The following is a 20,168-nucleotide window of genomic DNA, read 5'->3' as shown; positions in this document are numbered from 1 at the left end:
TGTTTGGTGTCTCCATGTATCACTTGTAGTTCAATCCCCCATTTGGCCCCATTTTTGCATAAGTTGATAGCCCTCTTGGTTTCTGTTTTTGGACCTTGGTCCGAACTGAAAGTGGCCTTATTTTGGCCTATACTTCATGTTTCATTCACACTTTTTTTCTGTTTGGTGATTATTTTATATACTTCATGTTATAGCATCTTTTGGGCCTTGCTTTGCATCCCATTTTTAGCATATTTGTATACTGATTTTGAGGCTGCCATATACTGTAAATGTTCATATTTTTGGTCCATCTTCATTGTTGTAGAAGGAAATATTTCAGTTTGGGTTTAGCTTATACCACTTGCTTCATTACCCCTATCTTGGCCCCTATTCTTGTATGCTATTTTTTCCATACCTATATTTGCTGTTTGGCCATGTTTATAACTGGAAAAGTGCTTATTTTGGGGCTGTCTAGCTTCTGTCTTTGCATTGCATGTCCATGTTGTGCATGTTTAGCATGGCTATAGGCCATTTCGGGTGCCTAATGTTGCATTTCGGGACAACTTCATGCATCTGGTATCATTTCGCTACATTTCGGGACTGTTTTTCCCCATATTTTGTTGCTGAAATTCTGTTAGTATGCTTGCATATCATTTTTGCCATGTTCCATGTCATTTTAGCATCGCCTCGGTTTGCGTGCCCGTGTGCACGCATTTCGAGGCACTTCATTTTTATCCGACGGCATCCGATGTGAGTGTGGCTGAGGCTCACTCATGTTGGTATAAGCCCATTTGTCATTTCCATGTCATTTTAGCATCGCCTCGGTTTGCGTGCCCGTGTGCATGCATTTCGAGGCACTCCTTTTTTTTATCCGACGGCATTCGATGTGAGTGTGGCTGAGGCTCACTCATGTTGGTATAAGCCCATTTGTCATTTCACTGCATTTATTATCGCCTCGGTTTGTGTGCCCGTGTGCACACACTTCGAGGCATTTCATTTTCACTGCATTTATTATCGCCTCGGTTTGCGTGCCCGTGTGCACGCACTTCGAGGCATTTCATTTTCACTGCATTTATTATCGCCTCGGTTTGCGTGCCCGTGTGCACGCACTTCGAGGCATCTCATTTTCACTGCATTTATTATCTCCTCGATTTGTGTGCCCGTGTGCACGTACTTCGAGGCATCTCATTTTCACTGCATCTATCATCGCCTCGATTTGCGTGCCCGTGTGCACGTACTTCGAGGCATCTCATTTTCATTGCATTTAATATCGCCTCGGTTTGCGTGCCCGTGTGTACGCACTTCGAGGCGTTTCATTTTCACTGCATTTATCATCGCCTCGGTTTGCGTGCCCGTGTGCACGCACTTCGAGGCACCTCATTCGCATCGTTTCTGCCATCGCCTCAGTTTGCGTGTCCGTACGCACACACTTCGAGGCACCTCATCTTCATATCATTCTGCCATTTTCTCGGTTTGCGTGCCCGTGTGCACGCACTTCGAGGCATGTCATTCCATAGCATTGTGTATGTTAGGATTATATCTTAGTTGCATTTCATGCATATCATGCATATTGCATCATGCTCGGAATAGGAGTTAGCCCGGGCACGGGAAACGAGGTACATTTCGTACTCCGAGTGACGGAATGTGTCTCAATTCTCCAGTCACCGACACTCCGGATTATCCATGATGGAGTTAGGTTTTAGCTGTAGTTTCATGTGCATTCATCCTATATTGAGTTGTGCATTTCGATTCCTCGGCCATCATGCCTCGGTATGCGCGATTGGTGGCACGAGGATCGAGACATGCATATATCTGTGCAAATACATTGCTATGCCCCTTTCCTGCTCTCTGTTGCAGCAAAACGAAGAATCAGCAATTTTTCAGGGCTCAGCACACATTTCAAGAACAGGTGTAAACAGAGGCTAATTGGGGCATTCCAGTGGATTTCCGCGCAAGACAACCCGGACATGCATCGTCCATCAGAAGCAAGACAGTCCCTGGCCTGCACGCCAGTTTTATCTGCTTTCTTAGTTAATTCATTAATTAATTAGAAATCTGTAATATTCTTTTATTCGGGACTGTAATATTTGGACTGTATATTTATTCGGACCCTCTGTGCGAGGGCACAACTGTAATAAGTGTGCGTGGGTGTGTTGTATGTCTTCCAACCCCACGTCTTTCTCCCTTTTATTTATCCGCTTATGATGGTTAGATTAGGGCATATTTAAATTAGCATACGGTATGACAGCATGTTTGCATCATTCATCTGTATTGCATGCACCGGGCTCGGCACATCATACTAACTGCATTGTACTTTCAATTTCAAAGTTGAATACATGATAGCTGTAGCATCTCATATACCATCTTAGAACAGCCGAGCCTACTATAATTGCATTTTTGCATGTGTTGCGTTAGGCTTTTCTGTATACTTAGGATTCATGCATGATTTCTAATAAGTGTCTATTTTGGCTTGGAGTACTCGGTGAGTTTTTATGCTTTAGCATCCTTGCATGCGTGTGAGTGAATGCCATGATAGCATGCTTACCATGAGGCTATGTGCTTATCTAATATAACTGCCTGAATGCCTGTGGGTGAAGGTTGGGTTGTTTAAATTGGAATAAATCATCAAATGTTTTAAAGCCTACCTGCGGGTAGCAAACCCTCTTCCAAAAACAAACATGAAATGTTTTCATTCCAATTCAGGCGACCCGATCTATATTTATATGCTGTGAGCATCGCATAGTAACCTAGGCTAATAACCGGAATAAGAACATACAATGTTTTCAAAAATTGATATCATGGTTAGTAGAGGCCGGTCTATGACCGGGCGAGCGGGGGTGCTCACGAAGTGACCTTCCCCAATCGTACCCAAGTTCCCGAGCCGAGGCAACTTTGGTGATGACGGACACGTGGCCTTTTGGCACCGAGTCAGGGTTTCCTAAATTTCCCAAAATAAAATATTTAGGTGGCGACTCTGTATCTGGCAAAGCAGTCCATGTTTGGCACTACTTTTTTTAAAAAATCAGTTTCTCAAAAACGATTTGCCGGATTTGGACTCTTTGGTTCAGATTAGGAACCGTGACATTTAAGAGTCCGAGCTGTAGTGACCCCAAATGAACAGAACGGGAGCTAAACCCTCCCGGGGCGTTCGGGGGACGTCTACAGTTTCTGGCGACTCTGCTGGGGATTTAGAGAACTTGACTCGAACTCATGATATCTGTTTTTTTACTACACTTGTGTGTTTCTTTGCATTGCATTTGCATTGGTGCGCCTAGAATACCGTGTTTGCCATCTGCTATTCCTGAACGGTTTGCCGGAGGCTTGTCTTGTCAAGGCATGACCATAAGGCTGACCGGTTGTGGGCTCTGCCAGTATGGGAACACAAACCCCGGTTTTACCGGGGCACCCTTTTTTGACCATTCGGCCTAGTGCATATTCGGATCCATAGTGACCATTCCAAATTAGGACAGGTTGCTTACCCGTTTATAGGTTGTTTGAAACCGCTGCGTGCGTAGTGAAACCCTAGCTCCTGACAAAATAGGACAGGGAAACCCTCCCCCAACATAGGGGTGTTTTGGCTCTCACTTATCTGTTATGTGCTTTAGAGTGCGTCTCTACAGGAATGCATGTATCAGTATATGAGTGTGGGCATCAGGCCTGCGGGTTTCAGTTCAGTATTGGCAGTATCAGGCCTGCGGGCATCAGATCAGTATATGAATTTGAGTATCAAGCCTGCGGGCTACGGTTCAGAATTATCATCATCAGGCCTGCAGGCATCAGCTCAGTATTGTCGACATCAGGCCTGCGAGCATCAGTTTGGTATTGCGGGTATCAAGCCTGCGGGCATCAGCCAGTATTTGAGGATTAATTATCTGCGGATATCAGATTCTGTTTCGGGGAACAATGATACAGGGATGATAATCAGTGTTTGAGAACAGTGTATATTTCAGCTTATTGACTATGTGTTGTTATGCCCGACTGTGTGTCTTGCATATTACTTTAAGCTGTTATGCTGCCCGTTTATCTGTTTATTTATTTCCTTTTCGCTTTATTTATCTTTTGCTAGGGTCAGTTTTAGCACGATTGCTTCCGACGCAACAGGCATTCCCCAAGCACCTTGGACACGAGGTCGTCGACTCCACCGATCTGAGGATCTAATCGACGGACAGCCAGTGTTCTATTCTCTACCCCCTGTTATCAGAAGGAAGCCGAAAAGGCGCAGTGTGTCAGAACAGAGGTTGTCAGGACAGTGGGTTACTCCATCAGAGGACTATAGGACTGAGGTCTCAATTACTGCTGCAGAAATAGACATACCAGTTAGGCAGATGGAGCAACAGAATACATCAGGGATAGAGGCCCTAATGCGCCAAATGCAGGAGAGCATGAAACAGATGCACGATGATGCCGCCCGTCAAGCGGAATTCTCCAAACAGCAGGCCACAGTCATGGCCCAACAGGCTGAGTTGATTACCAGATTGCAACAACAGAACACAGCATCTGCTTCACAACAAATCCCTCCTCCGGCGGGGGCCCCATTACCCGAGAAGGCTCCTGCTATTCAGGACGTTCCTCCGAACACCCAAAATACTGTACCGACTGTCCAAAATTTACAAGAGGACACGAGTCTTCCAACGGGGCCAGCACCGCCCCCGATTCCACCACAACTGTCCAAGGTCCATACATCCAATCACCCGGACTCTCCATCCGAGGTCGAGGTTGATCATACGGCTCTAAAATTGAGCAAATTGGAGAAGCTCTTCAAAAAATCCCAAGGGGCCAAGGCTATGCCGGATATCGGAGACGGATATACCGAGGAGGCCGTAACACTCCCCGACAGGTTCAAAATGCCACAAATCGACCGTTTTGATGGGACTGGTGACCCCATGGTCCATATCCGACTGTTTGCGGATGTCTTGCGGCCAATGGGCCTAACACGACAACAGAAGCTCTCACTATTCGGCCGAACCCTGTCGGGTGTGGCCTCCCATTGGTACGCAAGATTATCGGATGAGGTGAAGAAGAATTGGGACGAGATGGTTGAGGCCTTTGTCACACAATATTCATACAACACTCAGATCGAGATCACAACCCGTGATCTTGAAACGACGAGGCAAGAGCCCAAGGAATCTTTCTCGGACTTTGTGATCCGATGGAGGGCCAAGGCGTCGACGATGACTTTAAGGCCTACTGACAGGGATCAAATTCGGATGATTGTGCGCAATCTCCACCCGAAGTTAATGCAAAGAATGATTGTGGTCCCCTTCCCTACTTTCGCAGATTTACATGATATGGGGGTGCAAATAGAAGATGCTATGAGGCAAGGACTGTTTGACCAGGACAGAGAACAACCGAGGAGGACCTTCAATCGCAATAACAATGCAGGCCCGAGCGGCGCTGCAAATACGAGAGCCTCGGAAGTTGGTATGGTCACCACCACTCCCCCTCCCCCTCCAAGACCTATGACTGCCACACCATTCTCCGGCGCGTCCGGAAGCAACATACAAGCCAACAACCGATTCCAACCACGAGGCCAAAGAACCTTTACTCCACTATATATGCCTCTGACCAAAGTTCTAGGAATACTGATCAGAAAGAATCATTTAAAACCCCTAGAACCAAAGCCATTACCAAATCCACTTCCCCCCTCATATGACCCGTCAAAATACTGTGCATACCACCAACAACACGGTCATGACACCGACCGTTGTTACAGACTGCGTCATGAGATCCAAGATCTTATTGACAAACAGGTGATCGCACCTCCCGACCAACCCAATGTTACGACCAACCCTCTCCCATCACATAACCAAGCTCTTCCTCCCAAAAGAATTAACTTTATCCAGACTGGGGTCGCGTCTTACGATCCTAGTATCTACATTACTCCCACCCACCTACCCAAGCCAGAGGTGCTCCTTCCCGATTGCACTGATTTCTTGTGCATGATGGACATCTCCAAAACCCAAACAGAACCAATGGTGGTGACCGTCGAAGACAGGGCAGGGCAGATTTTGAGAGGAAATGAGATTGTTGAATCTGGGACTGGACAGAATTTTGCTGAGGGAGCTTATGATCCGAGTAAGTACATCCTATCAACGAGCTGAAATGGGCTAAGTGTAGAATTTCCCGAGACAGGAGAACTGTGTATGATCCGAGGGGATGGATCTGGGCTATGGGCAGATGAGCCGACAACCGTAGAAGAGGACTTTGCTAACTTGCAATTTCTCGATGATCAGGAGCTGGAAGATGCATCCATTAACTGGAATGATTATGAGGGATCAGAGGAGGCCACTGGATGGCTTGAAGATCAACCGGATGCAGTGGGGGAAGCCCAATCAGAACAGAGCCCGGCAGGGGCAGAAATATCAGTTGTGGCCGGAACGGCCGAAAATCAAGTTGTATCGCCAGAGAGCGCCGGTATTAAGAATTCCGCTCAGGACATGGGCATTACGGATGTGGGAACTATTGAACAAACAGCTGTACTGACGCAGTTGGAACAAGGAAAGTTCGAGGAAACTGAGAGAGCCAGAAAGGCGAAGGGCCCTGAGGGGACCGAAAGTGCTATGTGCACAAAGACAGACAATGCTGCGAGCATTTGGACAGAGAGCACTGAGAGTGCGAATAGACTGGAGCCGGACAGATGTTTGTTGGCTGCCAGCGGAATGTGGTGGGAAGATGACGACTTGTGTCTTGCCCACACCGATGAAGACTGGGGAAATGGCCAGCCGGATGATACTTGGTATCTAGATGAAGTGGACCACATGACAAGAAGTGGGCGGTACTTCAAACCCCCACACCTGGACCAACCCGAGGCATCCGGGAAAGACAGAGAAGCGGAGAGACAGAAGGAGAAGCAGATCGAAGACGAGGCTGTGTTGAAACAGTTAAAGGAGATACAAGCAGACATCTCCATCTGGGGACTGCTAATGGCATCACGAGTGCACAGAGAAGCTGTCCTATCTGCCATGGACAAGTCGAAACTTTCCATAGACACCACGCCTGAACAGCTGGTTGGGCTGGTTTTTCCGGGAGGAGGTTCCCCGGCATTAACCTTTTCGGACAAGGAGCTACCGCCTGAGGGCACAAACCATAACAAACCGCTCTATATTTCTGTGGAATGTAGGGATAAGTGGATACCGGTGGTGCTTGTTGATACCGGGTCTGCGATTAATGTCTGCCCGACCAGAACGGCATATGCAATCGGGTTGAAGCCCGTAGATTTCGTCCCAACCACCCAAGTGATCAGAGCATACGATAATACCAGCAGAGAGGTGATGGGGACTGTTAAAATTCAAACCAAGGTTGGTCCAGGACAACACAGTATTGAATTTCATATCTTGGACATTCCCGCAACCTTTAACCTACTTTTGGGGCGACCGTGGTTGCACCAGGTCAAAGCAGTCTCTTCCACCCTGCATCAAATGCTGAAATACCCTCACGGGAAAGGGGTAGCGATCGTTTTTGGGAATTCATCAATCCATCCGCCGCCGGAAGTGTCCACACCTGTCTTGGAGATCGAGCACGGCACGGAGGATGTGTTTTTGTCGGGGTTCACTTTGGCCGAGGCTCAAGTGGTGCAGAATGTCATGGCTGCGAATGAGGGCATGTATGTTAGTGCACAATCCATATATCTCATGAACAAGCTAAAGCATACCCCTGGGATGGGATTAGGGAGAAGCGGCCGGAAAGGCGTTTCAGTATTGGCCGAAGTGCCGCACAACCCCCACGCCTTTGGACTGGGTTATCTGCCCACCAAGGAGGATTGGGTAAGGAAAGGAAAAGAAATGGCCGGAAGGGCCAAAGCAAAGAAGGCCGGGAAGCCATTTGATTTAATGCACAGGCCCATCTGGGGTACCCTAAACGGACGTTTCGTCCGGGAGGGGGAAGATTTTCCATTCTGCGGCTTCCCGGAACCATGGCTAAACGCGAAGGGGGAGCGCGTGCCCGGTTTTGAAATCTTTTTCGACATACAATTATCTGGGGATGACGTTGCCGAAGCGCAGACAGACCCACCAACTGAGATTGAGCAATGTGAAGCAGTGGATCCTGAGAATACAGAGCTGGAAATGGGGGTAGCACTGGCGAGTCTACTATCAGATCCTCCGATCGGCCAAGAGTGCTTGGGGGATAACTCTTCGGTTTCTGTGATTGGAGATGAAATAGCTGCGGGCTTTCCAGCGCCGATCTTGGATGCATCTATCGCACCTTCTCTCATCTGGCAATATGAAGAAGGCTTTTTATCTAGCAGCACCGGGTCAGGTAGTGAGCCGGAATCTGATTCTACCGAATCTTCTGCGTCGGAATCAGATTCCAGCTCGACTGAGTCTGAGTCCGGTATTCCTGGGAGTGATAACCCGGATACCACAGTCCTGTCTAGGTCGTCTTTTTCATTTTCTTTTGAGTCTGTTGTAACAGAGGAATCTGACGGCTTGGAAGTACTTAATGAGAATGATGTGGATGTGGTTTCCGAGTATTTTTCTGTGCCTTTGATTTATTGCTTAAATCAGGATTTTCAAAATTTTGATGAAAACAGCGAGGAAGAAATTCCTCCAGTTTTGCAACGATTAATCAATCAAGAGCAGGAAAGATTTGTTAAACCTTTAATGGATGAAATCACTACTGTGAATGTTGGTACTGAGAAGGACCCGCGGCTGGTCCAGATCGGGTCCACGTTGTCTTCAGAGGAGCGCGAGCGCTTAGTCGCTTTATTAAAAGATTTCAAAGATGTTTTCGCATGGTCCTATGAAGACATGCCTGGAATCGATCCTGAGATTGTACAGCACCGGATCCCTCTTGATCCAGAGGCCCGCCCTGTCAAACAGAAACTCAGAAGGATTCGCCCGGACTGGGCCCTCAAGATTAAGGAAGAGGTCACCAAACAAATTGACGCAGGGTTCCTGCTAGTATCTGAATATCCAACTTGGTTGGCCAACATAGTTCCGGTGCCAAAGAAGGATGGCAGAATTCGGGTCTGTGTAGACTTCAGAGATTTGAACAGGGCCAGTCCGAAGGACGACTTCCCCTTGCCGCACATCGACGAATTGGTGGATTTCACGGCAGGACACGCCTTGCTTTCGTTTATGGATGGTTTCTCAGGCTATAATCAGATAGTGATGGCACCCGAAGACCGGGAGAAGACTGCGTTCACTACCCCGTGGGGGACATATTGTTATAGAGTGATGCCATTCGGGTTGAAAAATGCTGGAGCTACGTATCAACGGGCAGCGACTACAATATTGCATGATATGATCCATAAGGAGGTCGAGGTGTATGTGGACGACATGATTGTCAAGTCCAAAGATAGAGAGGGCCACTACACCGCCTTACAAAAATTCTTTCAACGGATCAAAGAGTTTCGGCTGCGACTGAATCCCCAGAAATGCACGTTTGGTGTTACAGCAGGGAAGATGCTAGGGTTTCTAATCACACAAAGGGGCATTGAGGTCGACCCTTCCAAAATCAAGGCCATCTTAGAAATGCCACCACCAAGGACTGAAAAGGAGGTGCGAGGCTTTCTGGGTAAAGTGCAATTCATAAGACGGTTTATTTCTAAATTAACCTTGACTTGTGAACCACTTTTTGGCCTCCTGAAGAAAGGAAAGAAATTCCAGTGGGACGACCGATGTCAAGTAGCTTTTGAGCAGATCAAGGAGTATCTACAGAACCCACCCGTGTTGTCACCGCCAGAGCCGGGGAGACCGTTGATACTGTACCTTTCGGTAACTGAGACTACCATGGGCTGCATGCTCGCGCAGGAATCAGAAGACAAAGTGGAAAGGGCCATATACTATCTGAGCAAAAAGATGCTAGATTACGAGACCCGCTATACGCCGCTGGAGAAGGCTTGTTTGGCCTTGGTATGGGCAACCAGGAAGCTGCGGCATTACCTGTTAGCCCACTCAGTAATGTTGGTTTCGCGTTTGGATCCCATCAAATATCTCTTCAAGAAACCAGCACTTACGGGTAGGCTAGCTCGCTGGCTGCTGTTGCTCTCCGAATTTGATTTGAAGTATGTAACGCGCAAGTCAGTAAAAGGCAGAGCGGTAGCGGAGTTCCTTGCCGACCACCCGGTTGAGGGGGATGAAGCGGTTGAGTATCTATTCCCAGATGAAGCCATTCTGCACGTCGAAGATGAAACTTGGACAATGTACTTTGACGGAGCGTCAAACCAGTATGGGTATGGGATAGGGGTGTTGCTGATAGCGCCTGATGATTCCCGTATCCCTTTAGCATTCAAGCTCCGGTTCAAAGTTTCCAACAATGAAGCAGAGTATGAGGCATGTATTGCTGGCCTGGAAGCAGCCCTGGAACTAGGGGCAAGATGAGTGGACGTCATTGGGGACTCGAACCTTGTTGTGTCTCAAGCAAAAGGAGATTGGAAGGTCAAGGAGGAAAGGATGATAATCTACCACCAAGCCTTGGATTTGTTAATTCCTCGGTTTGAGAAGCTAAATTTCACTCACCTCGTAAGAGAGAACAACAGGTTTGTAGATTCACTAGCAACTCTATCTTCTATGATAGACATCCCGTCCGGAGTCCGGATGCGTCCAGTCATTATTGATCAGAAGTTTGCGCCAACATACGAGTCGATTTCCGCCATAGATGAGGTTCAAGACGGCAACCCCTGGTACTACGACATCTGGAACTTCTTGGAAAAGGAGACATATCCACTAGGGGCAAATGCCAAAGATAAGAGGGCTATCAGAAGAATGGCTGCTCAATTCGTTATCTGCGGGGGAAATTTGTACAAAAGGGATCATCTGGGAATGCATAAGCTCTGTGTAGAAGCCGAAGAGTCAAAACGCCTGATGGAAGCCATCCATGGGGGGGAGTGCGGTGCACACATGAATGGAGTAATGCTGGCCAGAAAGATCCTCAGACAGGGCTACTACTGGTCAACCATGGAGGAGGATTGCATTGGTTTTGTTCGGCGATGCCACAAATGTCAAATCCATGCAAATCGCATGAACATCCCGCTGTCAAAGCTGTACAACATGACTTCGCCATGGCCTTTTTCAGTCTGGGGAATTGATGTGATCGGAGCTGTTACCCCGAAGGGGTCAAACGGGCATGAGTTTATCCTAGTAGCGATAGATTATTTCACAAAGTGGGTCGAGGCCCAATCATACGCAGTGTTGAAGGCGTCGCATGTCGCAAAGTTCATCAGGAACAACATCATCTGTCGCTACGGGGTGCCAAACGAAATAATTTCAGACAATGGTTCCCACTTCAAGAAAGAAGTGATAGACTTGTTGGAGAAATACAATGTGGCTTTTCATAAGTCATCTACATACAGGCCACAGACCAACGGAGCGGTTGAGGCCGCCAACAAGAATATCAAGCATATACTACAGAAGATGGTGGAAACCTATCGAGATTGGCCAGACAAGCTGCCATTTGCTTTGTGGGGCTACAGGACTTCAATCAGAACTTCTACTGGAGCAACTCCATATTCATTGGTCTATGGAATGGAGGCTGTTCTACCCATTGAGATTGAGGTCCCATCATTACGAGTATTGGCTGAATGCCAGATAGCCGAAACAGATTGGCAGCAAAGCAGATTCGAAGAACTCATGCTCTTTGATGAAAGAAGACTGAAAGCACTGTACCACATCCAAGGCTATCAACGCAGAATTGCCCGGTCTTTCAACAAGAAGGTTAAGTCTAGGAACCTGAAAGAAGGAGATTTGGTGCTCAAAGACAACCGAGCTCCCATCCACGACCCAAGGGACAAGTTCAAACCTAATTGGACTGGTCCTTACATCATCAAAGCTATCTGGTCAGGTGGAGCTGTGGTTCTGATGGATCTAGAGGCTCGGAGTTCTCACAACCGATCAATATGGACAAGTTGAAGAAATACTATCCTTGAGGGGCTCGCTAGGCCGAAAACCCGAAAGGGCGACCTAGGCAAAATTCAGAGCACAAAAAAATTAGAAAATATAAAAACTGAGCTCGCAAGGTTGAAAACCCGCAAAGGGCGGCCTTGGCAAAAGTTAGAGCGCAAAAGGAGAGTGAAAATACTCGAGTGAACCCAAGCCTGAACTACGTAAGGCTTGATTCCCATCCTTGGGATACGTAGGCAGCTTCATCTTGAAGTTCAGCCATAAATTTTTCCCCGATCAACTCTGTCCATTTTGATCATCTCAGTCATCTCTATCCATCAGCATTTATCGTGATCTCCGGTACAGTGCTGTTCAGACTAGGGGCAACTTTCCGTTGCCGCGACGATGCAAAGTTATTCAGACTAGGGGCAACTTTCCGTTGCCGCGACGATGCATAGTTACTCAGACTAGGGGCAACTTTCCGTTGCTATGAAGTGCCGCATTGTTCTTCAAGACTAGGGGCAACTTTCCAGTTGCAGGGATCTGGGGTTGTGCATTTCAGTGACAGATTTTCGGCATGTCCAGTTCTGATCCACATCGAAAATAGTTTTGAAAAGTTTTAATAAAAGTTGACTTTGTTCAAATCAATCTTTTTACGACTTAGACCATTTTTGGACCAAAAGCGGAAAATTTTCAGTACCATAACTTTCAATTTCATTGATTTCAAAATAAAGTTCTCCTGCTCTTGCATTACAATCGAGGTTGCTTATTTTAGTACATTTATAAAGAAAACTTGAAAATGCTAAATAAGCAATAAATTCGAGGCATAGTTGAATCAAGTATCTCTGTGTCCCCTCCCAGAGCTGGATGGAGCATCTGATGCCAAGCTGGGCCCAACCTGTGCCTCCTCATTGAGCCAATCCACACACTCATCGGACAAGGTGCAACTGAAAGTGGAAGCAGGGGCCAGAAGCTCTCTAGTCCTCCATGCCGTGGCATATCGGGCAAGCTGTGCACCCCGGACCGGGAAAGCAGCTGGGTACTCAATCCCCTCCGGTGGGCAGGTCTGATCATGACCAAACTGACGCAGGAACCGAAACGGAAAATAGAATACGCAGTAGGTTAGGCCAATCAATTGGATCCCAGTCAGCCGGGACATACTATAGCTCATTGCCGGGAGGTTGAGCCAAGGGCAACGCCAAGCAATACCGTCTGCGGACAAATTGCACATCCAATCGAACCACCACCTTTCGTCAAGAGCATTGACTAGGCGCTGCCGAAAGAAGTAGCCTCGAGTTGAATAAGCCGGGCAAGAGTCCACAACCTGCAACTTATCCATTAACCATACCTAGGGGAGGGATGGAAAATGAGAGAATAAAGAATAGAGAGATGTATGATGAGAGAAAAGTAAGACAAAGGTTTTGAGAGAAAAATCGAGCCTGAGGGTCGAGTGATGTGAGCAAATATATATGTAAGGTTGGATGGGAAACATTACCTGCAATAGCAGCGGACTCCCAGCAAACCTAGTCGCCTCCCGGCGATAGACAGAATCTAAACCCATCAATGTCTCGGCCAAAGTCATGGCAATACAGCTCTTTCCTTCTCTCAAACCTTGGGCGACTTCAATCAGGCGAATGCTAGCCCCGCCGAAGCCCGAGGAAAGCAGAAAGTGAGACAACATGCATAAGCAGAGGGCGTGTTGCCGGAAACCCTGCCAATAATGGTTACTGCGGTCACCAGCGTCGGAGAAACGATGGATCAAGCCGAGGATGTCCAGCTCTCCACTGCAGATCAGAGATCGAGCGTCATGCGCTGTCAGCCCACACATCCGCCCTAAAGCCTGGGCGTGACCAAAACGGAGCTGGGGCAAGATCACTTCAGAGCACTCGGACTCCATCAAAATCTGAAAATCTTCAAAAGTGGGACACATCTCTTGGCCGCTAAAGCTAAAAACATGCGTCACTGGATTCCAGAACCTTGCCGCGGCATGGAGAAAAGGAAGTTGTAGCGGAGTACGGCTCAACGTGAATAGTGCATTCAAGCCGAAACCCCGGAAATTTAGCTTTTCCGAGCCATCTAAAGAAGAAATCCAAGATGTGACATTTTCTGCGAGAAACGCCTCCATCTTTGGCTAAAACTAAGATGAAATGAATGTTCCCGAAGTTGAGGCTTTTATAGAAGGAAAAACACTATTCACGGGAACACGTGTCAAAAATCTGGTGGCTGCAGGACTGAATGGCCGGCCAGCTACTTTTTCTGGCTGGCCAGCTATTTACTTTCTGCAGAAATGGCTGGCCAGCCATTCACTTTTTGCAAAAATGGCCGGCCAGCTCCCAGGGATGGCTGGCAATGCTGCAGTGTGTCTCCTCGGCCCTGTTTTACTCTTCGAAGGAGAACTCCAAGCATTTCCATGCAACGGGAGAGTCGAAGGCCTTCATTTCAGACGCGTTCCGATGCCCAGATCGTCAGAAGTACACTTTGTGGTTGTTGAGTTTTGCTTATCGAGTTGTTGCATTTTGCTTATCGAGTTGTCCGTCGAGCGGACGTGTTTTGTATTCGAGTCATTGCTCTCTGTTTAAGCAATTTTTGTTAAAATCTTGTTTATTTGCGTTATTGCTTTTTGCTTATCGAGTTGTAAACTTGCTAAAGATTCTGTTATATCTTAGTAAGTTGAGTTGTTTAGTTTGTTGCGTCGGTTCACTACCTGACTTGGTGATTACACAATGCGCATTACCATTCAATTTCATTTTTGTGCAAAGTAAATGATGCGATACGATGCTAAAAGTTCAAAATACAAACACCTTTTCAAAAGCTATTTCATTTCATCATGCTTTACAACAAACAAAGGTACAAGTTTTACAAAAAAATAAAACTGCCTAACAATGTGCAAAGTGCTACAAACTACTAGCAAAAAGAAAAATAAAGCAGGAAATAGCAGCATCAAAATCCTCGGGAACGGGAACGAGAAGCACGCCTGGTCCTCTTTTGTGGGACAACCTCCACACCACCATCAGAGTCGGAGCTGTCATCCTCAGGATCCTCCTCAGCCTCGCCTCTGTTCCCCGAGCCAAAACCGGAGCCTCCCTCCTCAACAGATGTCTCGAACTGACGATCGGTAGCCTCCTCCTCCTCCTCATCAGGCTCCACCTCCACAACATGAGCCCTGCGTCTGCGGACAGGCCCTCCTCGAGCTCCTCGATAAGGCCTAGATGGCCCGACTCCTCGGGAAGGCCGAGATGACCCCGCCCCCTGAAAAGGCTCAGATGGCCCAGCTCCCCAATGAGGCCCAGGTGGCCTGGCCTGCGGCTGACCGGACCAGGAAGGCATCTGAAAACAAAGAGTTCAATTCAAATACATCAGTCCAAATATGTACATCAGACGCAGATACAAGCAAAAGCTACATGAAGTGGGTGCATGTAAATACAGTGTACAAGTGAGGTGTGTGACAGATGTGTTCTACACAAGTAGTCAATCGATGCAGTGGAAATCAGCATGTCATCAGAAGTATGATAAATGCCAGAAAACTGAAGGGTACCTGAATGCCTGCGACGGACAACTGTGCCTCCCTGCGCAGGACCATGCCCTCGAGTGTGGCCACCAGCCCAACCACCTCCTCTATGTACCCTCGCGATGGCTGCAAAAATGAGCTCATAATCATCAGTAAACAGAAGAGTGTCTAAACATCTGAATGATGAATGAAAAGTGGAGCATACCGGCGGTGAGTCCGGGTCAATGGCATATCGATCACTGGGCATCGGAGGCTCTAGTGGGATCGGGGTCGGAGAGCTGGCCCCATACTGCCATGCCATCAACTCAGTAGGCATATCTGGCCATCCCAGATGAGGATGAATCGACGGGGTCGGAGGAAACGGTCTACTCCCACCTCTAGATGTGCCAGCCCTGCTAGAAGAAGGGATGTCTGTAGCTCGAGCCTGAGCCTGGTCCGAGGATGACATACCGGCAGGTCTCATCATCGGAATACGAGCTTCTGTCAATGGAGGCATCAAATATATGTGACGATAGGTGGCGTAGTCCCCCTCCGCAACATATAGCAAAGCATCGCTGCCCAGCATGGCGCCGACTACCTCTGAGTAAGAGAGCCTGTCAGCAGTCCGCATACTAGCTGGAGGTACCGCGGGAACATCCTGAGAAAGATACCCCCGTACCTGGCGCAGAAAGCGCTCCCCCAGGAACCAGACTCTGCCAACTGGCCCTTCGAGCAGGACCCTATACCGGGAGATGCCTGACGCTCCGGTATACTGAAGTAGGAGATCATCACCCAAGGGTGCCCAAGGCTGCCAAGTAATCTGCGGATGATAAATGCATAAACCAATCAGAAATCAAGAATATACAGAGCAAGTCAAAGATGAAAATGAAAAGAACTGAAAGTTCTGAAGTACCTCTGAGTGTCGCACAGTGTCGAAATACTGTCGCAGGCGAACCAGGGTCTCTCGAGGCCTCGCCCGGTGCGGGCCCTCAAATATCAATGAATATGGGGTCACGGGAATCCCCACCACCTCCAGCTCTGGGGCTAACGATGGGAAGTATACATAAGCCCATAGCTGAGAAAAGCAGTGCAGAATATAAGTACGAAATGCTGAGAGCAAAATGCAGACTGTAAAAGTGCGCTGTGTGTGCAATGTACAAGTAATGAAGAGCAGAAATGTAAATCGAGGGGACAGAAAATACCTCCCAAGCTCTCCAGTAGCCACCAAGCAAATCGCCCCGCCCGCGGGAGGTCGCGCTCATGTAAAAGTAGAGGGTAGCCAGGCCAGCGCCACCCCAATCATATCTACTGACCTGTGATAGGTCAACCAGAGCGCTCAACAGGTATAGCCCAATGGTGTTCCCTCTGTCGGCGAACAGGGTAGTCCCGAAGAGGAACATCAGGAAGCCACGAGTATACTGCTCTGTCTCCTCGGGAGTCTCGGGCACCATCTCTGCCCGCCGAAAATGGGAAGAGAACCAAGTGTATCTGACTCTCCCTGAAACCCTATCAACAGGTGGGCGAGCCCCCAACAAATACATCCAGGCGGCCTCCCACTCGCCCATATCCTCATCATAGGGGATGGGCCAACCTCCGACATCAAGGCCGGTCAATACAGCAAAGTCAAAAGGGGTCATGGTCATGTCCCCGGTAGCAGAGAAATGAAAGGAATTGGTGGTGTCCCACCATCTCTCTACCAGAGCTGCCATCAAGGTCCTCCTGGCAGGACAGCGTGACAACCCGACACAGAAGGGGCCAAACCCCGCCAAGTCTACTAAGTCTCTGACGCCCTCCGGGAGCTCAGCATACCAATCCCGCGCCATGGTGGAACCATATCCTCGCACACTGCGGGAACCACCCTGCATTCAGAATGAATATATGTGTCAATAATGAAATAAATGGGCTGTATACCAATGATAATGAAATGGGCTGTGTGCCAATAAGATGAAATGGGCTGTGTGCCGATGAAGTAAAATAAGCTACATGCAAATTCTATCTACCTGGGCTGCGTGTTCAGAAAATTTGAAATTTGGGCTGCGTGTTCAACTTTCAGTTTAATTGTGGGCTGCGTGTTCACTATCTACCTGGGCTGCGTGTTCAGAAAATTTGAAATTTGGGCTGCGTGTTCAACTTTCAGTTAACTTGTGGGCTGCGTGTTCACTATCTACCTGGGCTGCGTGTTCAGAAAATTTGAAATTTGGGCTGCGTGTTCAATTTTCAGTTAACTTGTGGGCTGCGTGTTCACTATCTACCTGGGCTGCGTGTTCAGAAAATTTGAAATTTGGGCTGCGTGTTCAACTTTCAGTTAACTTGTGGGCTGCGTGTTCACTATCTACCTGGGCTGCGTGTTCAGAAAATTTGAAATTTGGGCTGCGTGTTCAACTTTCAGTTAACTTGTGGGCTGCGTGTTCACTATCTACCTGGGCTGCGTGTTCAGAAAATTTGAAATTTGGGCTGCGTGTTCAACTTTCAGTTAATTTGTGGGCTGCGTGTTCACCATCTACCTGGGCTGCGTGTTCAGAAAATTTGAAATTTGGGCTGCGTGTTCAACTTTCAGTTTAATTGTGGGCTGCGTGTTCACCATCTAACTGGGCTGCGTGTTCAGAGAATTTTGAATTTTGGGCTGCGTGTTCAATTTTCAGTTAATTTGTGGGCTGCGTGTTCACCATCTACCTGGGCTGCGTGTTCAGAAAATTTGAAATTTGGGCTGCGTGTTCAACTTTCAGTTTAATTGTGGGCTGCGTGTTCACCATCTAACTGGGCTGCGTGTTCAGAGAATTTTGAATTTTGGGCTGCGTGTTCAATTTTCAGTTATTTGTGGGCTGCGTGTTCACTATCTACCTGGGCTGCGTATTCAGAAAATTTGAAATTTGGGCTGCGTGTTCAACTTTCAGTTAACTTGTGGGCTGCGTGTTCACTATCTACCTGGGTTGCGTGTTCAGAAAATTTGAAATCTGGGCTGCGTGTTCAACTTTCAGTTAACTTGTGGGCTGCGTGTTCACTATCTACCTGGGCTGCGTGTTCAGAAAATTTGAAATTTGGGCTGCGTGTTCAACTTTCAGTTAAACTGTGGGCTGCGTGTTCACTATCTATCTAGGCTGCGTGTTCAGAAAATTTAAAATGTGGGCTGTGTGTTCACTTTCGAATTTGGGCTGCGTGTTCAACTTTCAGTTATTTGTAGGCTGCGTGTTCACTATCTATCTGGGCTGCGTGTTCAGAAAATTTAAAATGTGGGCTGTGTGTTCACTTTCGAATTCGGGCTGTGTGTTCGACAAATCAGTGTTTGAGCTGTGTGTTCTAATGTGGGCTGTGTGTTCGCAATTAATTAATGAACCGAGTGTTCAGAAATTTGAATGTTGAAACTACATGTTCAAAGATGTAAGGAAAGTACTATGTCACAAGCTAAATGTTTAAGCATGGCGAGGGTGCGAAATGTAAAATACAGAAGATGAGGTAAATACCTCTCGGGCCTCGTGAGAGAGATGCTGCTCCGGCTCTCTGAGAAGCAGATCCGTGGGTGCTCTCTCGTCAAAACTGGTAAAATGACGGAAAACGGCACGAGGGAGGACGTGCGCTGCCGGACGGTACCTCTCGGGCATGAAAGGTCGGGTCCTCGGAGGTAGAGTCATGGGATCGAAGTCATCTCCGGCACCTGGAAAACCTCCGCCATGAGCAGAATTGCCCGCCATTTTCAAGAATCTGCAAAAGGGGAGCAAAAATAAGCAAAATGAGCAAAATTGGAAAAAGTCAACAAAAGTCAACTCTCGGGAAATAAAAAGTCAACAAAAGTCAACTCCCGAGAAAATATTCTAAATATTAAGATGAACTTACCTCAAGTGGTGAAAATGCAAAAAGAAGCTCCCAAGCCGGAATTTAATCGCTCCAAAGTGTTTAAAACTAAGTGTTTTTACGAAAATAATTTGCGCGAGGCGTTGGAAAACGCGCGTAAAACTCAAAACTGGAGAGAAAAGTGTTGAAAGAGGCAAGAAATGAAGTGAGGTTCGGCTGCCATTTATAGGCCTCAAGCCTTGGGTGAAAAGGCATGCAAAAAGGAGGGGAAAAGACCAAAATGCCCCTGGGAAAAGGGCATGGCCGGCCGGCCTCTAATTCTAGCTGGCCAGCCATCTGCTTTTTGCAGAAATGGCCGGCCAGCCATCTACTTTAATGGAAACCGGTTGGACACCCCCCCTTGGGAAGATAAGTGGCCGGCCATGCTCTCCACATGCTCACCTAGCTCTCTGCAAATTTTGAGGAAGATCGGAGTTCCCGGGACCTGAAAAAGTTCAAGAAAAGTACACTTCCGGTCGCGAAATTGCTCCGTCAGGACTTCGGTTTCCAATTCTGACATATGTCTCATCATCATTCATCGAAATCAAAGTGTATCCTTTTTAATTGAGTCGTAACATTTCAAAGAAGCAGATCGGAGGTCGCGATTAAGTTGCCTTCGCCGAAACGCGCATTTCCGTACTCGTTGTTTCATAACAAACGGGCGCCCTGATTCTTGCTCATGTCACATTATCTTGCATTTTCATGAACATACCTGTATTAACATGCACGTTTCTTGATGTTAATCATACTTCTGTGCTTGAGTGTACGTTGTCACGCGTATTCTGTTCTTGCATTGCGACACATTCACTCACCGGCACTGCGTGTGTCGAACTTTCGAAATCGCACTAAATATATGTTGTTAGCATATTGTACTTGTTGCAATTTCTCTCTTTTGCAGGCACGATATTGTATGTACGGTTCAATTGAGGCTGGTGCGACCAGACGAATCGCGCAGGTATCGTATCTTCTCCGTGTGAGACATGGCGGAGATTGAATAATCCTCCGCATTCTTAACTGCATGAAATGTAGTTGTTGCTTTGCATTCTTGCTTAGAA

General features: G+C 47.6%; 1 protein-coding gene across 1 annotated transcript; it reads right to left on the bottom strand.

Annotated features, from left to right (window-relative positions):
- Positions 1–14,600: 14,600 nt before the first annotated feature.
- LOC145799213 (uncharacterized) lies at positions 14,601–18,980 on the bottom strand. Its single transcript, XM_082888748.1, has 6 exons — positions 18,747–18,980; positions 16,488–17,144; positions 16,199–16,360; positions 15,512–16,105; positions 15,334–15,432; positions 14,601–15,125 (listed from the first exon to the last, which is right to left on the bottom strand). Exons 1-6 carry the CDS (start codon positions 18,972–18,974, stop codon positions 14,739–14,741), a joined length of 2,127 nt encoding a protein of 708 aa, XP_082744874.1. The 5' UTR covers positions 18,975–18,980; the 3' UTR covers positions 14,601–14,738.
- Positions 18,981–20,168: the final 1,188 nt, after the last annotated feature.

The sequence above is a fragment of the Camellia sinensis genome, chromosome 9 (genome assembly GCF_055761805.1).
Source record: "Camellia sinensis isolate YWXY chromosome 9, ASM5576180v1, whole genome shotgun sequence".
NCBI lineage: Eukaryota > Viridiplantae > Streptophyta > Magnoliopsida > Ericales > Theaceae > Camellia > Camellia sinensis.
The sequence above is the reverse complement of the archived record's forward strand: the minus strand, read 5'-3'. Positions and strand labels throughout refer to the sequence as shown.